The sequence below is a fragment of the Hippocampus zosterae genome, chromosome 12 (assembly GCF_025434085.1).
Source record: "Hippocampus zosterae strain Florida chromosome 12, ASM2543408v3, whole genome shotgun sequence".
NCBI classification, from domain to species: domain Eukaryota; kingdom Metazoa; phylum Chordata; class Actinopteri; order Syngnathiformes; family Syngnathidae; genus Hippocampus; species Hippocampus zosterae.
Window position 1 is genome coordinate 20,577,989 of NC_067462.1, and position 27,821 is coordinate 20,605,809.

The window sequence follows — 27,821 nt, forward strand, 5'->3', positions numbered from 1 at the left end:
TGTGCTGGAAATTATTTATTGTTGTACACACACATAAAGTAATGCGAACGCACTCGAACACAGCACTTTAGCTGGCACACTACCCTAAATTTGTGTTACTTTTGACACTCGTGACGTTAGTGTAGTACTACACAACATCTCGTAACAGGAAATCAATCAAATTAACACATTAAAAACATTTTTATTTCCCACTGTACTCTAAAGTGACATTTTCTTCTCGCTGTGATGGACAGCGATAGAACTCTGCCCGCGTCTTCCTTTATTTAGCCGGCCTCCGCCATCTTGCCTTTTCCTGCCTGTCTATCGACGCCGAGTACGGAAGTGGAAAGTGGAAACGCAACGCAACGCAACGCCACTCTGCGGGCTGGGCTCAGGGTTCCGCCTGTGGACAGCTCGCCGGTTCGTTTCTTTTGCTCACACAGCCTGCTGGACGTCATCTTACCCTTTATACACACCAGAAACTCGGGAAAAGATGGCTGGACGGCTACCGGCGTGTGTTGTGGACTGCGGGACAGGGTAAGATATATGTGCTGCACAGGGCCCGGGTGTTACCTATTGCAAGGGAGAGACACTGTCAAGAGCAGCAGCAATAACGGGGTGTGGAGGTCTCCGCGTCTCATTGTGTTATTGGATAGTCAACAAGCCGAGCTACGGACGGCAAATCTTTTGAAACACTAACATTATCAGAGTTAGCCTGCTCAGTGGTCTTTCATGTGTGTCATACATTGCTTGTTTGCCTATGGCAACTCATCACAATCTTTCTTCCTGCTGAGGAGATTTCAATGTGTTTATAATGTCGTACAGACCCACACCAGAAAATAAGTTATCACCTCGCACCTGTTTAATTCATTAAGTGACCCTGTATTTGACTTACACTCTTGGATCCAAAACTTACGTGTTCTTGGACGCTTTCCGCCCAACCTTGTGTCCGTGTCTGCGCTCCATTTGAGCATGCGCAGTTACAGCATTCGCTGCAGCGCGGACTTCCTCATTCATTCTTTTTAGTCCATATAAGGTTATTCGTTGCATCGTGGGCTTTTTGATGATTTCTGAAATATTTGATCGTCTGTAATGTGGCGTTTTCTGCAAAGAATAGCAGGAAGCAACCCCTCTTATAGTTCAGTTTGCGTTTATCCAACATTTTGTTCGTTTCGCATTGTTTGCCATTTGCTGTCTTTTTAGAAATGTGTCTTCCTCATTCCTTACGTGGCGATTTCTTTAATTTATTATAACAATGTTTTTGTGCAAATAACTACATTTACCAGAATCTGCATGCAAGGATTTGGATTGTTTTCATGTAGAGATTTTAGACACTCCTCACATAGCACAACCTGCAAACGGGTTTCTACCAGTGGTTCTCAACTGTAGGTTGATTGAACGCTCTATATTGTCCCAAGTGATTGTGAGCGCGAACGGGTGTTCGTTTACGTGTGCCCTGCGATTGGCTGGCGACCAGTTCAAGGTGTATGTACCCTGGCTGCTGCCTCAAGACAGCTAGGATAGGCTCCAGGACACCTGCGACTCTTGTGAGGATAAGCGGATCAAATGATGGATGGATGGATGTTTCAAAACACTTTGACTTGACCGCCAAAACCATTTTGCTTGTTATGACCCTGTGCCAAGGCTGAGCTGCACTGACTCTTCAAAACAAAATAGATTTTCCTTTTCATCACGCGATATCGATTCTTAAAACCATAAATTGATATTTTTCCTATGAATTAATGTGACCTCTTAGGTCCCGCAAGATCTCATCACTACTACGCGAGAGTAGCATTTGAAAACAATACGGCGGAAGCACCGAAATCAGCGCTAATAAACTTGAAGGCAGATGTTTGGAAGTCTGGGGGTTAAAAAAAACGGACAGCAATGAACTGATACTTTATGACGCCGTCACATGAATGTGAATGTCATGAGTTACAGTGTGTTTTTGCCACTTTACATAGCCTGTCCTGTGGTTGAAATTTATTGAAATAATAATGTTATAAGAATTTCTTGAACTATCTAGAAGTTAGTTTTGATCAACTCATATCCTAAGCGTCTTAAAAAATATAATACCGTAAATTGTCATAAGTTGTTGAATCCATTCATTTATTAGGAGTAGTTTAGCACAGGAATTCAGTCTACTTAGGTGTCTCCTGCCAAAATAACTCCACCCAGACTTGGGGTGTTGTTCAAGCCTGTTGAGGCAGGTTGAAGTGGGCAAGCTGGGACTGTTCAATGGTATGAAGGCCTGAAGTATGTTTGCTGCCACATATTATTTATTCACAGAGTCTGTCTTTGTGTTTTTAAACAAGGGACATCTGATATTAACTCAGAGTTCAATGAAAAAGATGTTTGGATTGCTGTTTTAAAAACATCACCAATACATCATGACCTAAAATCTTGGAAGACTCGGCTTTCAGCAACACGTGCTGAGAAGTGGAAACTACTGTGCAGACCTGTGTTACGGAAAAGTAGTTACAGTATCTAATGCTTTGCTGTCAGTGGTTCCAGGCATTTGTTATAGGTGAATAAATATCAATGAAATGTGTCAGCCAGTATTTGTGTGTGTGATACATTTTTGTTTGTTTGTTTTGTATATTAATGCATGAATAATGAAGCAAATTTTGGGACAAACCGTGTCACCTCTGTTCCTGGTAGAACTCTAAAATGGAATCAAATCTAAGTAAGGATTGCTTTATTCCTCTGTAGACACTATTATGACTAGGATGTGGCCTATCACACTCTAAATTGTCCCTAGGTGTGAGTGTGAGTGCGAATGGTTGTTCGTCTATGTGTGCCCTGCGATTGGCTGGCAACCGATTCAGGGTGTCCCCCGCCTACTGCCCGGAGACAGCTGGGTTAGGCTCCAGCACCCCCCGCGACCCTAGTGAGGATCAAGCGGTACGGAAGATGAATGAATGAATGAATGAATGAATGTGGCCTATCAGACCCCAGTCATTTGGCAGCGGTCAACTACTTTTCTCATCTCAGCCCAGAGAACAGGATGTCTGCTCTTTCCCAAGACAGGAGTACATCTGGTTGGCATGTGCCTCGCAACGCGCTAGACATAGTAGTTACTTGAAAAAGACGGGAGAGAATTTTGAAACCCTATTATGTACCTACCAATTGTTGAATGGTGATGCTTAATATGTATTTTGCTCATGGATAATTTTTTTTCTTAGCTGGAGGAATTTCCTTTTTGTTAACAAATCAGCCAAGTCCTAAATAGACCATCCATCCATTTTTTGAACCGCTTGATCCTCACTAGGGTCGCGGGGGGTGCTGGAGCCTATCCCAGCCGTCTTCGGGCAGTAGGCGGGGGACACCCTGAATCAGTTGCCAGCCAATCGCAGGGCACACAGAGACGAACAACCATCCACACCCACACTCACACCTAGGGACAATTTAGAGCATCCAATCAGCCTGCCATGCATGTTTTTGGAATGTGGGAGGAAACCGCAGCACCCGGAGAAAACCCATGCAAGCCCGGGGAGAACATGCAAACTCCACACAGGGAGGCCGGAGCTGGAATCGAACCCGGTACCTCTGCACTGTGAAGCCGACGTGCTAACCACTGGACTACCGGGCCGCCCCGTCCTAAATAGACTTTTATTATAATTTTTTAGGAGACTTCCTGTTGGAAGAATCCCACCCCAGTAGACCACTTAAAAAGTTCACTTGAAATTCTTTGCAAAAGCTAGTCTTACTTTAAGCAACACACCACTGAACATTCATTGTCCTTCACCCAATTAGGCAGCGTGTATAAACCTTAATCGTGCAAATGACAATGGCATCTAATTGTTTATACTGTTCACATTACATTACATTAGCTGCTATCTTGTCTTAGCTGTGTGTTTAATGCACAGCATGTTTGCATGTTTGCACTGAAGAGGATTGAGAGGAAGAAATTTAATCGATGCTGCATGTCATACATAAAGCATATTTGACAATAAAGACGACCGTGACCTTGTTTTCTGGAAAAGAAGTTTTAGCTGAGTAAGTATCAAAATAATGACATACCCTGCGCAGCGCCATCTTGGCCGCTTTTGAGCAGCTGCGTAATCGCTGTGACATTGGGCATGCTGTAACACGGAACTGTTCATATTCAACTAAGAGGAAAAAAAATACATTGATTGTGGGAATGCCAGGCGAATGACACTTTTTTCTTTATTTTTTCTCTTGCAGTTACACCAAACTGGGGTATGCAGGGAACACAGAGCCACAATTCATCATTCCATCATGTGAGTTTTGCACTATAGATTTCGGCGCACACCAGCTCAGCATGCCACAATGTACCTTTTAGAAGAGGAAGTGTTTCAGTGCTTCAGCGATCCACAAAAGTTTGAATTGTTTACAATTTTATGTACTTACTTTGAATGAAATAAAGCTGCTTTCATGAGACAATTCCAATTTCGCAACTCAATTTTGTCGACTATGTAAATTCAAATTTTCTTGTCAGGTATTGCCATCAAAGAGTCTGCTAAGGTTGGAGACCAAGCTCAGCGGAGAATGATGAAGGGGGTGGATGACTTGGATTTCTACATCGGAGATGAAGCTGTCGACAAGCCCACATATTCCACAAAGGTACTTGACCTTGAATGTATTTTCCCATTCATTGAGTGAGAAGAAATGCCGTGTACCCTTTGTATTCAAATGAACAGGTTCAATGTCAGGCTTCCGCAGAGCTTGCTGATGATGTGATCATTTAAATCAGCTGTGTTGCAACAGGGAGACTTGGAAAACATGCAGGACAGCGGCCCTCCAGGAACTGAGTTTGAGACCCCTGATATTCTTTTTCTTAGCTGGAGGCATTTCCTTTTTGTTAACAAATCAGCACTACAGCTGAAACAAAGCCATGACAACTGGTCAAAAACGTGGACATGAAACATATAAATACAAATGGCATTCCAAAACAATAATGGTGCAAATGCAGCAAAATTTAGGTTGTGAAAACATAAAAGACAACTAATAATAAAATACGATTAATGACAAGCATATAATTTTAACTGCAGGATGAGAGAAAGACGGACACAATAACTTCCTCGATTGAATGTTGCAATAGTCACACTGTCTTGCTAAATGTATAAACTTTCGTACTAGCTCAATGGTAAATTTGTTCAAATAAATAGCTGAACATAATGGCTGGCGCACCAGAGTTGGCTGTCGGAGCGTTTCCTTCGTCTTTAAAAAGTCACATTTTGGGAGGACATTTCCACCTTGAAACCAGCTCTGAGCTATTTAATATACCTTTTACGGTATACAAACTGACATGAACATGCTTTTCAAGAGTGAGGTTCTTTTCACTCCACAGTGCATCCCGGGATTTTAGAATAAATGGAAACTGGAAACTTGTTCCCATCCAAATATTTTCACCCAAAATAGTCTGTGTAGTCCATTCAGTTAAAAAATAAATATATTAATTAAATCCCATAGCTGTACATCAATTCCAAATCATGAATAAGACGATAAATTGGTTGTGACCATATGCTTTACAGTAATAATTGTGTTTCCTGTAGAACAGTTGATTTCTAATCCCAACTACTATAACATGACACATTCATGTGCCATGAGTGATCACCAAGTGCACTGCGAGAAATTATTCCATTCCGCTTAATTGGTCGAAAAATTCTTTAACTGCGATGCATGGGCCGATATAAGACAACAATTTAAGTACCGTATTTTCCACACTAAAAGGCGCACTGGATTATGAGGCGCACCTTCTATGAATGGCCTATTTTGTAATTTTTTTTAATATATTGGACACACTGGGTTATAAGGCGCAATCTACAATGCATCCACTAGTTGGAGCTATGCTTCCATTCGACCAGAGAGCCGTTCATGACCACCTCCGAAAAACGTAAATTAACGATTACGTCAATGAAACTACGAAAATTGAAAATAATGCATCAAAACAGAAAATCAAGCGAGGACATCACAAAATAAATTCTATAGCCCACCGTACAGAATTTCTGTTGGCATTTCCTTGAGCGTAGCTCCAACAGAACAAGAGGTCAGTAAATGTAGGAGACTGTACTCTTAGAAGTGTTTATTTATTCCATTGTTGTGTACAGTATTACACAAGTACAAACAAGAACATCACAAAATAAATTCTGTGGGGGGTAGGGCTATCGAATTTATTTTGTGATTTCCTTGCTAGACTTTCTGTTTTGATGCATTATTTTCAATTTTCATAGTTTCGTTGAAAGAATTGTTAATTTATATTTTTCAGAGGCAGTCCTGAACGCCTCTCGAGTCAAACGGAAGATGAGAAGGCATGGAGATGGACAAAGACTTACCTGTATTTGTTGAGACTGTGAACACCATTAATAAAGTGTGCGTTTAAAAAAACCCCACCACAGCTCTCCTTTTTCTGGAGCTGCAACAAAAACGTATTTAATAAAGCAGTGACACAGTTCACTGAACTAACAGCAAATTATAACATTGTAAGCATGTCTCCAGCAAGGAGCCATCTTGAGGTCGACATATTACAGTAATGAGCATACACAAGGCGCACCGGATTTTATGGCGCACTGTGAGCTTTTAAGAAAATGGAAGACTTTGCGGTGTGCCGCGTAGTGCGGAAAATACGGTACGCGTCACTAGGTGACATAAGGTACATAATTAACCTGTGTATCCACTTTTTGTGACATTTTGGAGACACTGTTATGTGTGTAGTGTCTGTTGTTTTCATTTTGTTCTTCCAATTATTGGATGTCAACAGTGGCCAATTCGTCATGGGATTGTAGAAGACTGGGACCTCATGGAGCGCTTCATGGAGCAAATCATTTTCAAGTACCTGAGGGCTGAACCTGAAGACCACTACTTCCTCTTGGTGAGAACACTTCTCTGCTCTATATTGACTCAGCGTCTTGAATCATGGTTTGTGACAACTTAGAACCTTTTGCAACCACAATGAATAAAAAAGTAGCATTGTGCCTCTGTAGGCACATTTAAATTGTATGTCTTTAACTCATTCACTCCCAAAGACATATTTAGATCTCTTTTCAGACGCCACACATTTAATCCCAGCTCCTCATTTTATATTGACTGTACTTGAAAAGGGTCTGAAAATACATGAAAATGTATTTTCATTTTCATATATGTGGAAATTTATTTTGAGACCCTTTTCAAGTACAGTCAATATAAAATGAGGAGCTGGGATCAAATGTGTGGCGTCTGAAAACAGATCTAAATACGTCTTTGTGAGTGAATGAGTTAATGGCCGATTACGGTAGACACAAAAAATTATTTACATCTACTTTCAAGTGACCAGTATTCGATATCACTGTATTTACATTTAAATTTGCTAAAGACCTAAAACAAACCGGCATACATAGATAAACTAGACTTCTATAATATCAAGCTCAATGTAGGGTACTGTACAACAGAAGTTCCCAACCATCGGTCCGCCGCCGCATTTCCGTAGGGAGAAACAAATAATATACTGTAAATTCCGGGCTGCAGACCACACCTGATTAAGAGCCGCATGCTCAGATTTATGAAGAAAAATCAATTTTGTAAATATATGCGCCGCACCGTACTCTAAACCGCTGGCCAATGAGTAGGCGGGGGTTCGCTTCTGCGTCCCTGCCGCCGTGGAGCGCCTCTGGGTGCGGTCCCCTGCTGAACACCCGCAGAAAAAAAACGCAAAATTTCTTAAAGCGAAAATAATCTCCATATTTTTACGAGCATGATAAATGCATTGGCACAACGAGATTACGCTGAAACGCATAATAAGAGGCCAGACAAAGAGAGATCTTGATGTGCATTTGCGTAATTACGAGGGGAAATACTGCAGCCCACTAGGCTTTAAATAGTATAATGCAAATCATATAAATAGGAAAAGATATATGAAATTATTTCTATAGTCAGTTGCTTAAAAATGATCATCGTTGGCAGCTTTAGGCCCGATGCTGCACGGCTCAAAACACAGGTAAAATGTGTTCTCTCGTGACCGCTTGTTTTCAGTATGACGGAGGAGTCACCTTTTTTTATTTGCAGTCGGAGTGAGAGGCAAATCAAATGTCAGAGGGTCTTCGTCCATATTTATAATTTCATCTGGGCTGATGGAATTCTCCGCTATCTTTGTTTGTGTGAATGTGCGGAACGAAGCAAGTTTGTCCTCGTAATTGAAAGGGAGCTGCTGACATTGTGCACATTGTGCGTGCCCAAATAGACAGGCTTTCATTTCATGAATCTATAACACTACGACGGCCCACCTTTAAAAGCTTTAAAAGCGTTGGTTGTCTTTTTACACTGGCTCAGTTCTTCTTGCCGGAGCCTCCACCTTCGCACCATCGATTCATCTATGCCAAGATAACGGGCAGCAGCTCGATTTCCTTCCATAACTGCAAAAGTGATCGCTTTTAGTTTAAAAGCTGCATCATATGCTTTTCGTCTGGTATTCTCCATGTTGATCAGGGTTAGAATAAAGATTGAAATAAGGAAGTCGTGATTACCGGTAATCATACAATATCATTGGACCCCTGTGTAGTAATTTTCCCCAGCTATGGCAAAAAGAGCAGAAGTTGTCATTAGTCATACAATCTCATTGGACCTCAGTGAAAGACTCATTCACTTTATTGGTCCATGTTTTTCCCGCGATGAAAAAAAAATAAATTAAAAAGCCGCTTTATATTACACGCCACAGCGTTGAAAGCGTGGGGAAAAAAGTAGCGGCTTGTAATCCGGAATTTACAGTATATATATTTTTCTATGGCACACATGAGCCGCTCACAAACCTTCATCAAATACCTTCCAAAGGGCAATAATGTAAGCAGGGCTGGATGATTATATGTTCAAGAATCGTGATATTACGGTGACCAGCTGCGAGCCTTTTCACTAGCTCAGATACAACAGAAATGTACTGGATGGCAGTCAATCACAGTCCAGGTTTTCCTTCTCTACTTTGGTTTCTAAAAATTATTCTTTGACAGAATGTGCAGTAAAACGCGCAACTAAACACGTTATTGATGGGCACCCATGACTTTGCGTTATCTTTTGAAGATGAAGCGTTTTTTGACAAAAGAACTGCCTCACCATTGCTTGGGTAGTGATGAAGCGGCTTCGAGTAAGTTAAGCTGTTGTTCAATTGAGGTATGGCCTCAAAAAAGGCAACACAATTCTTTTGAATCAGAACAATCTTGTTGAATCAATTGAAAATCTCACCTGACCCACCACATTTATGTTTATGAGGGTTTACACTTCCGCCTCCAGGTTAGGAGTGGAGACTCCTGTTGCCCAGTTATGAGGAAAACCGACATTGCTCCCTGATTTTCCTGAGGGGGGCAGGTGGGGGTGCAGAGTAAACTGTTGATTTGACTCGTGCTCAACTCCTGTGTCGTCAACCACAATATGTCCACATTGGTGACCCTGTGATGTAAGCACTATGTCAAACAAAATCGGAAACAAAACTGACTTGTAGTTCCTTGTTAGGAAGGATAACCGGTTGACAGGTATGAGGATAGCAGAGCGATCGAGCCGTTGTTAACTGTTGTTTTTGTGAAGTGGAGAGTAACCTGTTGACTGAAGTTGTCATGCATTGAGTATGCCTGTACTGCTCTGTACCTGTACAGATCATGACCATATGTGACGATGGAAACAGTTCTAATTATATTCAAAATATTTGTGTGTGTGTGTGCGTGTGTGTGTGCGCGCACGTGTCTTTTAAATAAATTACAGACAGAGCCTCCTCTGAACACGCCAGAAAACCGAGAATACACAGCAGAGATCATGTTTGAATCCTTCAACGTACCAGGACTCTACATTGCGGTGCAGGTCAGAACCATAAACTTAATGTTCCGCTTGTATTTGGAAGATGCTGCGCAACTATTGAATGATTATGTCCACATTTTGCTTGAATAACAATATCAACATGTGACATTCAATCTAGGCCGTGCTTGCTCTCGCAGCATCCTGGACGTCCAGGCAAGTAGGCGAGAGGACATTGACTGGGACTGTGATTGACAGTGGTGACGGTGTAACCCATGTCATCCCTGTGGTAAGTGGGCTGACAAGCAATCCTCATTACAGTCACACAAATGACCCTTTTCTCAGTCTTCATATTTCTCTCTTCTCCTTCATTTTTCTCTTAAGAAATCGGTCTAGTCCATCCATTTATTTTCTGCCGCTTTTCCTGATACAACTTCCAGGGGAGCTGGAGTCTATCCCAGCTGACTTCGGGCAAAAGACAAGAGGCACCCCGTCATTGTAGCCATAAAGTGTTTTGGTGCTGGCATTCTTATTTCGAATCGGACCTCCTTTAAGTTAACAGCTGACTTTCATCTGATTTGTACAAAAAAAAAAACACAGAATGGTTTACTGGCTGAACTATAAAAGAAAATATGGCTGGGCGAAATGACGAAAAAAGTGGTTTAAACACTTGCCACAGAGGACCACTCGGGAGGATGCAGAGCAGATGAAAAAGACGCTTATATTCCACATTTGGTACAGGGTGTGTGTGATGACCTACAACACAGGTGTCAAACTGAACGCCCGTTGGCCAGACCTGGCCAGCCACATTATTTTCTGTGGCCTGTGAAAGCAAATCAAGCAGGTCAACTCGCATGATGCTTGTTAAAATCTGTACCAAAATTTCAACTTGTCATATTGCAAGCATTTTCTTGCTACGTTATTACAGTAACTTGAACAACAGTTGAACAAACTACTATGCTTGATTTGTGATTTCAAAACTACTTCTCCATTAATTGTGTCCTGTATTTTTAATAATACAATCACAATGGCCTGCCGAGGGAAACTGTGACTACACTATGGCTGTGACAAAATTATATACAGTCTATATATAATATAGACTGTATATATAATATAAATACCTGTATATCTAATGTTATCACTCAATAGGGCATTTATTTAGAGTTGTCAATTTGGAATACCCCTGCCCCATTTCCCCAAATTAATCGAAGAAAGATTTTTACCCAATAACTTGCACAGTGAGAGAAATTGATCTTGGATAGTTGATGGTGTTTCAAATATCGGAAGGATTATGCAGCTCACAAACATGTTCTTGCACAGCACATTACAGTTTCAGGGTGATTGAATCACAATGTTTGTGGTCTGAATAGGCATAAAAATATATGTGTTTATGCACTCGGGCTCTCATTACATAAATGTAATTGACATCAGTGTGTAAAATTCTCCTGTTTTGCACAACACCAACCTTATTAGCAAGTTGGATGGAAGCCTCTTTCTTTCCTCTCATTGTTAATGTTTTCTTGTCCTCTAGGCTGAAGGTTATGTTATTGGCAGCTGTATAAAGCACATTCCCATCGCAGGACGAGACATTACCTATTTCACCCAGCAGCTTCTCAGAGAGAGGGAGGTGGGCATCCCACCAGAGCAGTCACTGGAGACAGCCAAGGCGGTCAAGGTTTGTCCTTATCTTCATTTTTTGCTGATATTTATTTTCCATTACACATCACTTTTTCAACCATAGTTGGAAGGGTTAGAAAATCAATGCCAAGTGAATGTTGAATGCAGTATACATTCAATGAAGCTGCAGTCCTTTGACACTTTACCACTGGCACAACACAGCCTATCCATTTGTACGCTGCCTTAAAATAGTATTTGCCCTCTTCTGATTTTTTCTAATCTTTTGCATATTTTTGACACTTTAATGTTTACAATCATGAATTAAATGTAAATAATTAGACAGATAACCCATGTAAGATTTTATTATTTTTTTTAATGGGGGGCGGGGAAACTATTCAAAGTTTCCTGGTCCTAGGTGAAAACTACTTGCCAACTGGTTGGGCCATCCTCAACTGCAATAACTGTATATATTTTGGCCCACTCTTAAATCGAGATTTGCTGTCTTTTAGCGACACTGGCGGGTTTAAACATGTGGGCACAGCATTTTGCTTTAATGCAAGTTCATACTTTGACTTGGCCACTTCAAAACCTTCATTTTGTTTTTAGCAGTGTTTTGCTCCTCGAGCCAGTCCTTGGCCTTGGAGTCAAGTCCTTGGCCTTGGCTTGCCGGTCCTCGGGCACAACACTGGCTCTAATCCCTCGCCCACATCTTAAAAGTGGGTCAGAGGACCGCAAAAATCAAGAAGAATTCAAACAAAGTCCAACCAGGGAAAAACATATTGATGGGTTTATCTGGCCCTTTAAGAGGGGCGGGGCTGCCACTGACAGGTGACAGCGCAACGTATAAAGAACGGCATCACAGTTGGTTTCAATCACGGTTCGTTCCGTTCGCGGTCGGCAGTTTAAATAGCGTGTGAAGTCTTTCTGTAACAGTGGTGTCTTTTATTTACCGTAGTTATTTTTGCACAGTAGTCACGTTTGTGCGGTGGCACTAGAATGTTTGTTTGAACCAAGTAATTTGCGTTTCAGGAGTCAATCATGCTGGCACTTCAGTTCCGGGTTTGGCCGTTGGGATTTGGAGTCCTTTTGATCGTTTCCAGTTATGTTTGCTTTCTCATGTTTGGAATAATGAATATTGATAATACATAGTTTGAAATCATGGTTGGTAGAATTATTTATTATTATTGTGAAGTTGAAGGTATTAAATTAATTAATGTCAACCAGCCATCTCGTTACCTCTGCGTCCCGCGTCCGAGACTCATAATTTTCCCGTGGGGTGAACAGTTCCAAATAATGTGCGTTTTTGGGACGCAAGGAAATTTCTCAGTCAAAAGAAAACCAAAAAAACTGCAGCAGGCCTGAGGATTTCACTGTCGTTACCGGCAGCGTGTCATTTCCGTGGCCTCATTTTGACGGTACCGAAAAATCATTTAACCATAAAAGTCACCACACACGAGTTGACTGTATCGAATCCCTCCTGTGTGATCAACGCGATTTTACTGTGCCGCATGTGTGTTTGTGGTGTGGTGTGTGAGTGAGTTTCTTCTAATTTACTTTCGTTTTGTTTTCAGTGTTGGGGTGTGGGGGCCAGATAACGTGATGTGCGCATGCGGGTTGCCATTTTAGTCCGCACACTGGAATCTTGCGGATGACAGTTAGAGATGGCGGCAAAATAAACTCACAAAGGTCTACTAATTACGACATTTAAGAAATGGGAATGCCAGTCTGATTTTTCGTATGAATTGTCCGAAGGGCGTATCACTAAACTCACCTGTGACGTATGCACAGAACACGAGAGCGAGATATGACGTGAGGCACGATTACGAGGCAAATTGGTCATGAGATCTATAAACTCATCGCTATGAAAAATATGATGAAACAGTATTGGTTATTCTTAATCATTTACTGGTTGTAGCATTGTAACTTTATGAATAAAACATTTGTCACAATGTGTAGCAATGCTAATGTTAACTGTTGGTAGAACTAATGATGACGTGGTTCGATTCTTTCGTCAAATTGATAGTAGATAATAATATAATAATAATACTACACATGCGTCTTGGGAAGAGGATGTCAAGCCACATCAATACCTGCCTGTATTAATGATTACCAGTAAATTAATCTTTGCAGTGTGAGATTGGAAAAAAATACTCTGATTTTGTGGTATGCTGTATTCATGGTGCCATATGAGTACAGTACAACATATTTTGATCCATTTATTTTTTTGAATAAACCTGGAGTACACAGCTGCTGATGTAATGTTCATTCTTAATGCATAGTTTTCAAACATTTGCCCTTGAAACATTATGGTTTTGAGTTTCAGAATTCTTGATTATGAATATCAGTCAAAATAGAAAAATGGGTTCCCATGATGAACGTTTACGGAACCCAAAATTAATGACCATGGGTAATCTGACGGAACCGAAAAACCGTGAACTTCCAAAATCCTCAGGCCTGCTACTGAATTATTTAAATTTTTGCAGCTATGTATATGTTGTTGTTTGTCTTATTACCATATGCAATTGAATAAGTAGACCATTTCAGAATTTTAAATTTGGGACTCTCTAAATGCATAATGAGACTCATACTTTTCTGATCAGCGAGTCACTGGGACTCACTGGCGGTAAACCATAAAATTATCACTGCTATACACATTTACATCGTGATGCCTAAGGTAGATATATTCATTAAATTGCATTTGTTTACTTTAGGTTATTATCTGCTCCCTTCTACTGCTCCTTATCCTGAATCTGCTACTTATCCTGCATCTGCTTATACTATCTGCTCCTGCTTCTGATATCATTCTACTGTTTCTGCAACTACTGTCTGTTTCAATAAATGATCAAAAACGGACGGAAGAGTAATCCTTCCATGCGGACAGACAAACCCTATTCAGAGGGCAGTGAAAACGGAAATAACTGAACACATAAAATTAACAAATTTTTTTCACCTACAAGTGATACATCATGTTTGGCTATTTTATCGCCCAATAAATTACTCTTATGGTCAACTCTTGCTTTACTGAGCGAAAATATAATTTCTTTGATCAGCGTGTATATCAATACAGCTATTTCGACCAACGACCAATATATTACTTTTATCGCAGCTGTTGCTTTACTTACGTGATCGTTATGAAAATTAATTTGTTCGATCGCCATGTATAACATGCTTATCTGCGTATTTTTTGAAAGCAGACTTTTCGCTTGCCCCTCCGTGAGCCGTCACCTTACCCTAGTGGAGGGGTTTGCGTGTCCCAATGATCCTAGGAGCTAAGTTGTCTGGGGCTTTATGCCCCTGGCAGGGTCACCCATGGCAAACAGGTTCTAGGTGAGGGGCCAGACAAAGCACGGCTCAAAGACCCTTATGATGAATACAATATATGGACCAAGGTTTCCCTTGCCCGGACGCGGGTCACCGGGGCCCCACTCTGGAGACAGGCCTGGAGGTGGGGCTCGTTGGCAGGCGCCTGGTGGCCGGGCCTACACCCATGGGGCCCGGCCGGGCACAGCCCGAAGAGGCAACGTGGGTCCCCCTTCCCATGGGCTCACCACCCATGAGAGGGGCCAAAAGGGGCGGGTGCAATGTGAGCTGGGCGGCAGCCAAATGCGGGGTACCTGGCGGTCCGATCCTCGGCTGCAGAAGCTAGCTCTTGGGACATGGAATGTCACCTCTCTGGCAGGGAAGGAGCCCGAGCTGGTGTGTGAGGCAGAGAATTTCCGACTGGATATAGTCGGGCTTGCCTCCACACACAGCCTGGGTTCTGGTACCAGTTCTCTCGAGAGGGGTTGGACTCTCTTCCACTCTGGAGTTGCTCACGGTGAGAGGCGCAGAGCAGGTGTGGGCATACTCATTGCCCCCCGGCTCAGTGCCTGTACATTGGGGTTCACACCGGTAGACGAGAGGGTTGCCTCCCTCCGCCTTCGGGTGGGTGGACGGGTCCTGACTGTTGTTTATGCATATGCACCAAACAGCAGCTCAGCATACCCACCCTTTTTGGAGTCCTTGGAGGGTGTGCTGGGGACTCCCTTGTTCTGCTAGGGGACGGGACTCCCTTGTTCTGCTGGGGGACTTCAATGCTCACGTGGGCAATGACAGTGAGACCTGGAGGGGCGTGATTGGGAGGAACGCCCCCCCCCACCCCCGATCAGAACTCGAGTGGTGTTTTGTTATTGGACTTCTGTGCTCGCCACGGATTGTCCATAACGAACACCTTGTTCAAACATAAGGGTGTCCATATGTGCACTTGACACCAGGACACCCTAGGCCGCAGTTCAATGATCGACTTTGTAGTTGTATCAACAGATTTGCGGCTGCATGTTCTGGACACTCGGGTGAAGAGAGGGGCGGAGCTGTCAACTGATCACCACCTGGTGGTGAGTAGGCTCCGATGGTGGGGGAAGATGCCGGTCCGTCCTGGCAGACCCAAGCGTATTGTGAGGGTTTGTTGGGAGCGTCTGACGGAATCCCCTGTCATAAGGAGTTTCAACTTCCACCTTCGACAGAGCTTTTCCCATGTTCCGGGGGAGGCGGGGGACATTGAGCCCGAGTGGACCATGTTCCGTGCCTCTATTGTTGAGGCGGCCAATCTGAGTTGTGTGCCAAGGTGGTTGGTGCCTGTCGTGGCGGCAACCCCCGTACTCGCTGGTGGACACCAGCAGTAAGGGATGCCGTCAATCTGAAGAAGGAGCCCTATCGAGCCTTTATGGCCTGTGGGACCCCAGAGGCAGCTGACGGGTATCGACTGGCCAAGCGGAACGCAGCTTCGGTGGTCGCCGAGGCAAAAACCCGAGCGTGGGAAGAGTTTGGTGAGGCCATGGAAGCCGACTTCCGGACGGCTTCGAGGAAATTCTGGTCCACCATACGACGTCTCAGGAGGGGGAAGCAGTGCACCACTAACACTGTGTACAGTGGGGATGAGACGTTGTGAACCGGTGGGCAGAGTACTTCGAAGACCTCCTCAACTCCACCAACACGTCTTCCTTGGAGGAAACAGAGCCCGGGGACTCTGAGGTGGGCTCTCCTATCTCTGTGGCTGAAGTCACCGATGTGGTTAAAAAGCTCCTCAGTGGCAAGGCCGCAGGGGTGGATGAGATCCGCCCGGAGTTCCTCAAGGCTCTGGATGTTATGGGGCTTTCCTGGTTGACACGCCTCTGCAACATCACGTGGTCAACAGGGAGAGTGCCTCTGGTTTGGCAGACCGGGGTGGTCGTCCCTCTTTTTAAAAAGGGGGACCGGAGGGTGTGTTCCAACGACAGAGGGATCACACTCCTCAGCCTCCCTGGTAAGGTCTATTCAAGGGTGCTGGAGAGGAGGGTCCGTCAGGAAGTCAAGCCTCAGATTGTGGGGGGTTCTTCGAGGGTATGGGGCACCGAACCCCCTGATACGGGCTGTTCGGTCACTATATCACCGATGTCAGAGTTTGGTTCGCATTGCCGGCAGTAAGTCGGAATCGTTTCCAGTGGGGGTAGGACTCCACCAAGGCTGCCCTTTGTCGCCGATTCTGTTCATAACCTTTATGGACAGAATTTCTAGGCGCAGCCGAAGCGTTGAGGGGTCCGTTTTGGGGGCCTCAGTATTGCATCCCTGCTTTTTGCAGATGATGTGGTGCTGTTGGCTCCTTCAAACAGGGCTCTCCAACTCTCACTGGAGCGTTTCGCAGCCGAGTGTGAAGCGGTTGCGATGAAGATCAGCACCTCCAAATCTGAAACCATGGGCCCCAGTCGGAAAAGGGTGGAGTGCCCCCTCCGGGTCGGGGAGGAGATCTTGCCCCAAGTGGTGGACTTCAAGTATCTTCGGGTCTTGTTCACGAGTGGGGGCAGGAGGGAGCGGGAGATCGACAGGCGGATTGGTGCAGCGTCTGCTGTGATGCGGACGTTGTATCAGTCTGTCGTGGTGAAGAAGGAGCTGAGCCAAAGGGCGAAGCTCTCAATTTACCGGTCGATCTACGTTCCAACCCTCATCTATGGTCACGAGCTATGGGTCGTGACCGAAAGAACGAGATCCCGGTTACAAGCGGACGAAATGAGTTTTCTCCGCAGGGTGTCCGGGCTCTCCCTTAGAGATCCCTTAGGTGAGAAGCTCGGTCATCCGGGAGGGGCTGAGTCGAGCCGCTTCTCCTCCATATCGAGAAGAGCCAGATGAGGTGGTTTGGGCATCTGATTCGGATGCCTCCCGAGCGCCTCCCCGGTGAGGTGTTCCGGTCATGTCCCACCGGGAGGAGACCCCGAGGAAGACCCAGGACACGCGGAGAGACTATGTCACCGAGCTTGCCTGGGAACGACTCGGGATCCCCCGGGGAGAGCTGGACGAAGTAGCTAGGGAGAGGGAAGTCTGGGCTTCCCTGCTAAAGCTGTTGCCCCCGCGACTAAGCGGTAGATGATGGATGGATGGACTTTTTGCTTGACTCCTCTTAGTATTAAATAATCAGTCCTTGGTCCTTGGCCTTGGAGGCAAGTCCTTGGTCCTTGGCCTTGGCCTCGGAACATTTTCCAAGTCCTTGGCCTCTGAGTCAAGTTCTTGGCCTTGGCGGTGGCCTCGGGTTGCCGGTCCTCGGACACAACACTGTTTTTTAGTAACCCGTTCAGAAGTTGACTTGGTGGTGTGTTGTCCTCCTGCAGAACCCAAGTTGCGCTTCAGATTTAGGTCACAGACTGACGGCCAAACATTCTCCCTCATGATTTTCTGTTTAAAGGACAAGTCCTGAAACAAACTGTACAAACTGTATTAGAAATTCCTCTCATTAATAAGAGACATACAGATCCAGAATGTAAGGCATTTGAGGGTTAACATTATAGATACTGATTGATTTTTAAAAAATGCAATCATTTCCTCTGCTACTTGCTGTGAAGTGGTTGTATAGTTTCCAGCAAGGAGAACCTCTGACTTCTATGAAACTTAGAATGATATCATAATACCGGTAATATACTTTAGGAAAAGTTGTTCAGTGGGAGCAATGATTGTTATGAAATATGTCAGATTTCATCCTGTTGATTTGAGCAAGTTTGTCAGGATATTATTGCCGTTCTTGTTTTCCTGTGTCATGGTCAGACTCATAAATGTAAACTCTTAATGTCCCTTTTAGGAAAGGTTCAGCTATGTGTGCCCAGATCTTGTAAAAGAGTTCAACAAGTATGACACAGACGGCTCCAAGTGGATTAAGCAATACACCGGCATCAACACCATCAGTAAAAAAGAGTTCACTATTGATGTGGGATATGAGCGGTTTCTGGGGCCTGAGATCTTCTTTCACCCTGAGGTAAGTTCAAAATACAAAATAAGAAAAAAAAACCCCACCACAAACAAGTTTATTTTTCTAACAACGACCAAAACGTGAACTTAATAAGACCCTTCAATGAAAATCTATTCAATTCTGATCCCTCTGAACGTTAAGATGTATTTTCATCACCAAGATCCATTTAAGAGACAACTATGACACAACTGAAAAAGTTGTTGAAGGCCATGTCAACATGCATTACATCACATTGTTTTCGTAAGATGCTACTTCTTTGTAAATAGCATACCTTGTCATAATAAGGAAATATAAATGGTAAACAAAATTCCCGGTCATTGAAATTAACCTACACATCCTGCATTCATTTTTTTTACGTCTTGAAAGTGTGATGAGCACCAACCACTAATGCGTATTAGCCATTCCTATTTGACACTCCCAAATGATTATTAAGGTAAATCTTTCTTGCCCTTTTCCCTCCATTGTGCAAGGTTGCAAACAATGTTTGGCCTCGACCAACCAATTGTGATGACCCCTCTTCAAATAGCTTTGCAGCGCCGTGAGTCCTTGGGAGGCTGGCTGGCTAGCCAGCTAGTGTCGTGGCTAAATAGCAGCTGCTCCTTTAAAAGTGACTCATCATCGCACTCATGGTGGCAAATAAACACTTGACATGTTTCTGGAGCACGAAAGGCGGACGAGTTGTAATTAACAGTGGGTGGCATGCTAATGCTAAGCCTTGCTAATACGAAACACCAGAATAACTGAGTGAAATTTTCACTAAAGTCTCACTGGAACTCCTTTCACTCCGGCGGAGCATAACCAAATGTGAACTGTATAATAGCAATTGTCAAGAGAGAAAATGGAATACGCAGTCCTACACAAAACAGCCAGAAAACCATGAATTATTTTATGCAGTAACACACATACCATCCAAGATGAAAGCCCTGTAAAATCAAAAGCATAACCGTCCGATGGGCACTCGTGGTGCGGAATCAGAGAGCTCTGGCTGGTCTAAATGACAAGCCAGGACTCCTGCTATTATAATTGGGAATTTCTCCATTGTGAGACGAATAAAGGTTTTCTTATTCTTATTGTTCTTATTCTTAGCCAGAGGCTGCGCAGCACAGTGTTTGTTGACAGTGGAGGCGTCTAGATACAACATGATGCGGTTACACTTCTTGTCCCTTGATTTCTCGCCTTCTTTTTTTACTACTAAACTAGTTTGCCAACCCAGACTTCACCCAACCTATCTCTGAGGTTGTTGACGAGGTCATCCAGAACTGCCCTATTGATGTCAGGCGTCCTCTCTACAAGGTAAGGTGGCATTTACAAAGTACTACAGAATTCATTGTCAGCCATATTGACACTACATGTCTGACTGACCCATTAATTGATTTTAGTTTAGTAAGTCAACGTTTAATCAAACTTTTCTTGCTCAGAATATTGTTCTGTCTGGAGGCTCCACTATGTTCAGGGACTTTGGTCGCCGTCTGCAGAGAGATTTAAAGAGGACTGTTGATGCCAGACTGAAGATGAGTGAAGAACTGAGTGGGGGCAAACTGAAGGTGAGGAACATGGTTCTTATTTAGTCTCAAAAGTTTTCTTGGAAACGAGTACTGCAAAGAAACTTACCAATGTTCACCTGCGCTTTACGAAAGAATGGTCAAAGGTAGAAATGCACTTTTTTTCACGATGAACAAAGAGGGCTCAACCTTATTTATGGTAGGTTCAATGCCTATATAGCGACAGAACTCCCATTTTTTTGTGGGCTTTCAAAAATGAGTTAAAAATGAGCTGCCACTCTTAATCATGCCATGATTTGTAAGGTATGAATTCTGTCAAATCCTTCTCCCTACAGCCCAAACCAATTGATGTCCAAGTTATCACTCATCATATGCAGAGATATGCTGTCTGGTTTGGAGGGTCGATGTTAGCATCAACCGTAAGTAGCAAAGCAATACACACTTGCAGGCACCGGTAAATTAATGCGATCTTTGTATGTCATGATTGTAACTTTGTAACCACATTCACAATTAACAAGTGAGCAGAACAGAGAATGGCTGGACGGATGAGTGGAGTTGTACTTTTGAATGACATTAAAATGTGCCCCAAATTAGTGGGCATGCATTATGCAAAAATTAAAAAGGCATTGTCACATTTCTGTGGTTGTGCTCATGAGGATTCTCCTGTTTGTTCACTGACTAGAACGCTGATCTCCATTTCAAACAGGTTTGATAATTTGCTTCCCATCTGAGCCTAATTAAACAGGAAATTATTTGAGGTGGTTCCACAAAAAGCAAGGCTTACCGTACGTATTTTGACAACCACACGGCGCATCGAATTAAAAAGTGTAGTGTGAGATCTGGGTGCTACAAAACGCATTATTATTGAACGCAGGCATGGAAAAACGTACGAAACAACATAGTTGCATGCTAGCGTATGTTTTTGAAAAGGCAGCGGGAGCAAAACTGAGTTCGGTTGTACTTTATTGAAGTATTTAGAAATTTACGCGTTATTTTTTCCACCAATATCCTAATCATTTGTGTCTTAAATGTTCATTTAAGACACAAATGATTAGGATTTTAGGCACATGCATCATTGTTCCCTCCCGTCATTGTCAGAGTCAGTCTTGTTATCGTGTGGCTCCTCAGAAATGATGCCGGCTTTTACGTAAGCTGTTTTGGAGACAGGTTGTCTACTGTTTCAGACAGCCTTGAATGTCTTTTAGCATGTGACTCTCCGTGGTGTCGATCTGCCAAATTCTTCATCAATCAGTCAATCAATTTTCCAGGACGGTACAACTCCTCCCGGTCTTTTCCATTTTGCGAAGTGACTCCAACACCACATCCACTTTGTGGTTGCGTTCATTCAACGCATGAGTCTAAGTTTTGATCACCCGCCCCACACTTTCCATGTAGGCTGCCAGCTTGTGATTTTCCAATGAAGCTGAGGCAACCGGTTGAATTTAGCGATAGATCAGGAAACTGCTAACACCAAACAGCAGGATACCTGTTATCAAAAAGCCAATAAGGCTGCTGAACAAACATATGTGAAAATCTGTAACCATTGTACCATATTGGCCCGAATATACTGTAAGGTGGTGTTTTTTTGCATTAAGACAAATAAGACTGAAAAATTCATTCATTCATGAATGAAAAGACTGAAAAAGTGTGGGTCATCTTATATTCGGGGTCGAGACATTATAACCATTCACGATGCTAGATGGCGCCAAATATCAATGAAGCGAATGCTGAACATGACTCCCCAGGCCAAAGTTAACAACCCCTGCTACGAAGAATAAAAATAGTGGTAGCACGAAGAAGAAAAATAAAAAATAGCAGTAAGAAGGAAAAGGGAAGAAAATAATAGAAGAGATAACAGAAAATGGAGAAACATAGTGACAATCTAGAGAAAAGTGGGTCGAAGATCGGCCAGGTTAACCGGCAGCTGAAGTTATCATGTAATTTACATTTCTCCCCGGGCCTGCGTGGGTTTTCTCCGGGTGCTCCGGTTTCCTCCCACATTCCAAAAATATGCATGGCAGGCTGATTGAACACTCTAAATTGTCCCTAGGTGTGAGTGTGAGCGTGGATGGTTGTTCGTCTATGTGTGCCCTGCGATTGGCTGGCAACCGATTCAGGGTGTCCCCCGCCTACTGCCCGGAGACAGCTGGGATAGGCTCCAGCACCCCCCGCGACCCTAGTGAGGATCAAGCGGTACGGAAACTAGAAGCCATTCATTTACGAATGTGATTGCACTTTAGATTTTAATGAGGCAAAATAACATGCTTTTTCTCTCAAATGTGTTGTTATAATCATTTGTTTCATATGTACTGTAATTATTTTCTGTATAAAGATTAATTTAGTGTTCAAAAAGTATTTTTTCAAACTTGAAAAAGAGGGGGTCATCTTATAATCAGGGCCGTCTTATTTTCAGGCCAATATGGTAAATGGCACAGCCACCTTATGCTGCATATATGCAGTTGCATATACGTAATGGTTATATCTATATCTTATATTTATATTGCATTCTATACTGTGTTCTTTTTCTGAATCATTTATTTTGTGCTTGCAACACTTTGTTTTTTCTGTTCTACACCCTCCAATTTTGTTGCTGTAGACTGTGAATTTCCCCAGTGTGAGACAAATAAAGGTTATCTTATATAAATGTCTTCCACATCCTCTCCCGACAATATTGTCGAGCACACCATTCTCCACTTCAGCCAAGGATCTCAGCTGTACCCAGCAGCATTTGTCCCAAAGGGGAAAAACGTGTCCGCCTTTACCGAGAGCTAGAGCAAGAAAAGTATATCTATATATATATTGCGCGTCGTCCCGCACGCGGTCTGTCCTTCCGTCTGTCCCTTTTCAAAACGTACCTACTTCACCGCGCCGCTGCGTGCCGCCACTGCGCGCCGCCACTGCGCCGCTCAGACAGTGGCTCACTACGATCGCGCGGGCATCTTAGCGAAAAAATGTCGTCTACCCACAAGCATTGCAATGAAATTGTTAGTTATTTAGTAGAGCTAAACATCTCTTTATTTTCACGATAAGCAATGAAGATGAACAAAAAGTTGAACCAAGCAACAACACTTTTGTGGGCCAAAGGCCCACCAGCCTTCTGCAGGAACTAGCCGATGAGCCTTTGGGGGGCGGCGAACCAGCTAGTCATATATAATTTGTAACTCTTCATCAGAATAATCACCAACGTCAAAGTCAAGTCCACAATGTGTAAGAATATTAGAGCTGTCAAACGATTAAAATATTTAATCTAATTAAAAATGCAACTGTCACAATTAACTCAAATGGACTAAAAAATTAATCGTGATTACTCACACATTTTTTATCGTTTCTGAATTTCCTTTTACATTTTTTGTCCTATTTTTCACCCATTTTAATGCTCTCATCAACATGGAATCATGAATCAGTTTTCTATGTGGCAAATGCAAATATTTACTGAATTAACAATTTTGATTTTCAATTTTACATGAACGTTTTTCACTTGGAGCAGTTATTCACACATAATCTCTCACACAATATTACTGTCCATCAACAACAGTGAAAATAATATTTTGTCACACAACAGCTGCTTTAAGAGCTTTTTTTTAATAAAATCAAAACAGAGCAATATAACATAAAGTGCACATCCAAGGTAAACTAGTACTCAGCCTATAGTAGATTTAAACCATGGTTAGATACTTCGTTTTTCTCAAGTTTACTGTGAACACAGCAGTCTGTTTCTGTATGTTCGTTGAAGAATAACGAGACACCGGACACCAGTGTTCATTATGTGCCGCTGTATTCAAAACTGCCCGCCGTACAAAAAAGCGCACGCACTTCTCCCGTGCTGCTGGGGCAAACCATTCTAAAAGGGGGAGGAGGGGTCACTCCCCCTAACATAGTCAGGCTATGTTGATTGTGTTGGTCCTTCTTGTGTGGAAGTCTCTCTACAGTTTTTGTCTAGACCTCATTTCGAATGACAACACTGGAGACGTTTTATTTTCGCTAGGTCGCTACCACTGTCAGACAAACACAGAGAAGCTCCACCCGCTATATTTATATGGACACAGAACACTGTAACCTTCCACACAAAATAGTTCCAAACAAGTAACATCCGCTTGTGACGTGTGCCGCATTAATCTCGCGAGAAAAAAATTTAATCCCGTTAAAATTCATTTAAATTAATCCCAATAAAAACGCGCTAAACTGACAGCTCTAAAGAATATACCTACTCCACTCTGCGAGCAGACATTACAGTATTAGAGGTACCAAGAACTAAGCGGAGGCTCAGAGGGGATTGAGCCTTTTCTGTTACTGGTCCCTCTCTTTCGAATGACCTCCCACTGAACATTTGGCAAGTCCCCTCACTGCCCTCATCTTTAAAACCCGTCTCAAAACTTATTTCTATTCTTTGGCTTTTGACTCAGCATGACTCAGACTTGATTTTCAGTTTGACTGCTTTTGTGCTTTCTACTGTCTTTATTATTAAATTATTGTTTATTGTTGTACAGCACATACGATATTTGCTCCCCAGCACAGCACTTGGTATACAGCGGTGGTTGTTTTAAAGTGCTCTATAAATACAGTTGAGTTGAGAGCTCATCAGGTGCGCTGCAGTGGAAATTATTCTTGGCTTGAGTGTAATTGAGTGCAAGGTGTAGGTTGCGGAAATGCCATAAATTATGACATCAGGAGACAAAGGCGAATCATGTCACTTCACTCTCCACTCCAAAATGGACTGTACTCACAGCAAGCTCCTCCCTCTGAACCCTTTCATGTCTTGCTTCCTTTTGAACCCAGAAACATGTTAACTCCCTCCCCTCACTTAAAGGTGCCCAGTGAACGTCTTTACCTTGTGGCTCACCTCAATTGAAGGTGTTTGAATTGAATGTGTCCGTTTGTCACATTGCTTTATCAAAGCTCCTTTCTTCATTCTTTTGTGTTGGAGAAGTTGGTTGAACGTCATCCAAAAAAGGCTTTCGGGGTCCTCTTCAAAAGATCATCTCGAGTCATTTTTTTTAATGTAGATTTTTAAAGGGATTTCAGAGTAGTTTGCAGCAGTTTGACTGAAAGAGAAACAACACAGGAAATTTGGTATTTTGTATATATTTTTAGTGTTTCTGTTTTTATTTCCTTCAGATGTGTTTTAACGCTGCCTTTTCTTTGTCTGTTGTCCCGCAGCCCGAGTTCTACCAGGTTTGCCACACCAAAAAGGACTATGAAGAGATTGGGCCTAGCATCTGTCGCCACAATCCTGTGTTTGGAGTCATGTCTTAACTACATCGAACAGCAGTGCGGCGGGTGACAGGGAAGGTTACAAGGACACATTGGAGAGGTGGTGCTCTTGAGACAGCCAAGGAGACACCTGACTGTTTTTTTTCCCCTTCTGCCTTTTGTTTCTTTTCAAAGCCAGGCGAATGGTTTTACGAAACCGTTTGTTGCTTATTCTTTGCTTGTTTGTTTTCTTCTACGCAACATTCAGTGAATGCTGAGAGCGGTGAAGTGAACAGTTCAGAATATCTGGGTTTGGTGGAGGCCTTGAATAATAAATACAAAATAAATGTTGCAACTTCAAGGTGAAAGTTTCGAACCCGGCTTTGCTGCAGCTCTTTTCTGGCTTCAAATACACAACATATACCATATGAAGAGCTTGTTTATATGACATGCCTTTTTAAATTGTAAGTCCAGGATGATATCAAGGGGTTAAAGAAATAGCAATTGACTGTTTCATCTGAACGGTGCCGCCTCGATGCACAGTATTTACCAAACTAATCAGTAGTCTCACAATTATTACCTATGTGTCAGTGTGGTCTGTCCTCTAATTCTCAAGTGTTGAATCATCGGCTTTCACTTCGGACAGTGGCAGGTTTCCACCTCTGTGATGCAGGGAAAGAAAAATTATTCTATGCTATAATGATGCAATTGAATTCAAATAACTCTCAATTATTGTTTGATTTTTTTTTATTATACACCAAATTATTGAGAGAACGCAATTTGTGTATTTAATGCCTTGTTACATTCCAATAAAGGCGAAAATTGGTTTCTTAAAACTGCAGTTTCTTGTACTTTATTTTCAGTCATGCCCCAATTGTGTCACAAGGTGTGTCAGCCATCTTGGAGCATTCCTGCTCATCCATGGGACCTGGCGTCCACATGTGTGGACATGACGTCTTTGGTTTTCAAGACTATAATGTTAAATTTTGGACTATAAGGGCCTGGCGTCCACTTACGAGGACGTCACATCAAGTAAAAAGATAATTCTTTGTTTTTACATTCATCAGGTCCCAATTAGCCTAAATATCAAAGAGAAAATAAAAATAAAATAAAAATGCATGCCTTGCAAGAGTCCGGGTCTTAGGAGGACACCAGCCCCTCCCAATCCAAGAAAACCACTGGATCCTTACTTTTCTACATCACAAGTGAGGAGCCACCCGCATAGTGTCCATACAGTCCAAATGCAAACCCAGGGGCCTTATTCGGGTTTTATTATTATTTTTAATTATGTGGCGGCCGCTGCCCATAGCCACCATCCCCGAAGCAGGAGCCACAACTGTCGGGCCAGGGAAGCGGCAACGCTCTGCGTTGGCAGTTTGAGACCTCTCATTCACATGAATGGGATCTGGTGTCTTACTAAGGAACCACTTCTCCCTAACTCTGGTGCAAAATGAAGTGTTTCACTGGTGGTTGCTCTGAGAAAGTGGGCATTCATCAGGTCCCAATTAGCCTAAATATCAAAGAGAAAATAAAAATAAAATAAAAATGCATGCCTTGCAAGAGTCCGGGTCTTAGGAGGACACCAGCCCCTCCCAATCCAAGAAAACCACTGGATCCTTACTTTTCTACATCACAAGTGAGGAGCCACCCGCATAGTGTCCATACAGTCCAAATGCATGCCCACTTTCTCAGAGCAACCACCAGTGAAACACTTCATTTTGCACCAGAGTTAGGGAGAAGTGGTTCCTTAGTAAGACACCAGATCCCATTCATGTGAATGAGAGGTCTCAAACTGCCAACGCAGAGCGTTGCCGCTTCCCTGGCCCGACAGTTGTGGCTCCTGCTTCGGGGATGGTGGCTATGGGCAGCGGCCGCCACATAATTAAAAATAATAATAAAACCCGAATAAGGCCCCTGGGTTTTTACGTTTTTTTCTGTCGCTGAAAATGACCCAATTTGTATTTCGACACAAATATGCGTCTGTATGAGTGCTTGCATCTGGGTGCACAACTCGCTGGAAATACACAAGCATGACGAAACTCTGAAGCAAGGACAAAAGCACACTTTTGGAGCAAGGAGTAAACTGAATGCTTTATTCCTCTGGTGAGTGACGCAAACATACTGGTAATGTGTTTTATTGACGGTTGAGAGTAACAAGCAGAAATCATGTGAATTGCATCACAACGTCTGTGCGTTGCTGTTTTAATTACTGAGGATATTCAAATAGGTGAGTAACTGTTAACGTGATGCGAACAGGTTATTCCGAATGTTTCAGAAACCCAAATTTTGACCTTAACCTGAATAATGATTGTATGTAAATGTAGTCAGTGACCTCGGAGTGTGGTGTGGGGCTGTTTGAGACTAATGGACAAGCGGCGGACAATTTGTATTTGTCCGGAAGCTGCTCCATAATATGCACGTACTGTAGCAACGTCACTCGAGTGAAGCGCGTCTCAGCAGTCGATAGTCTGCTGCTCTCAGCTGTGCGCGCGAGCAAGTACTTGCGGCGCCGACCCAACCCACGCCACATATTAAGCTTTTAACTACAACAACAGCTAAATTAGCCTAGC

The 27,821-nt window shown here is 43.0% G+C and overlaps 1 protein-coding gene and 1 long non-coding RNA gene across 2 annotated transcripts; one reads left to right on the plus strand and one right to left on the minus strand.

The window, feature by feature from the left end:
* Positions 1–961, minus strand: LOC127612116 (uncharacterized). The gene is made up of 2 exons (XR_007965573.1): positions 875–961; positions 1–552 (listed from the first exon to the last, which is right to left on the minus strand). It is a non-coding gene; the product is annotated as an uncharacterized LOC127612116 (long non-coding RNA).
* On the plus strand, positions 182–26,087 carry LOC127612076 (actin-related protein 3). The gene is made up of 12 exons (XM_052083051.1): positions 182–516; positions 4,168–4,223; positions 4,442–4,566; positions 6,704–6,814; positions 9,664–9,759; positions 9,875–9,982; positions 11,225–11,368; positions 18,392–18,565; positions 19,760–19,852; positions 19,978–20,103; positions 20,397–20,480; positions 25,219–26,087. Exons 1-12 carry the CDS (start codon positions 473–475, stop codon positions 25,312–25,314), a joined length of 1,257 nt encoding a protein of 418 aa, XP_051939011.1. The 5' UTR covers positions 182–472; the 3' UTR covers positions 25,315–26,087.
* Positions 26,088–27,821: the final 1,734 nt, after the last annotated feature.

Excerpts from the sequence above, each read along its gene's own strand:
- LOC127612076 (XM_052083051.1), top strand. The coding sequence starts at position 473 with ATGGCTGGACGGCTACCGGCGTGTGTTGTGGACTGCGGGACAGG. Across the intron at positions 4,224-4,441 it reads ACAATTCATCATTCCATCAT|GTATTGCCATCAAAGAGTCT; the intron begins GTGAGTTTTGCA and ends TTTTCTTGTCAG. Across the intron at positions 11,369-18,391 it reads AGACAGCCAAGGCGGTCAAG|GAAAGGTTCAGCTATGTGTG; the intron begins GTTTGTCCTTAT and ends TGTCCCTTTTAG.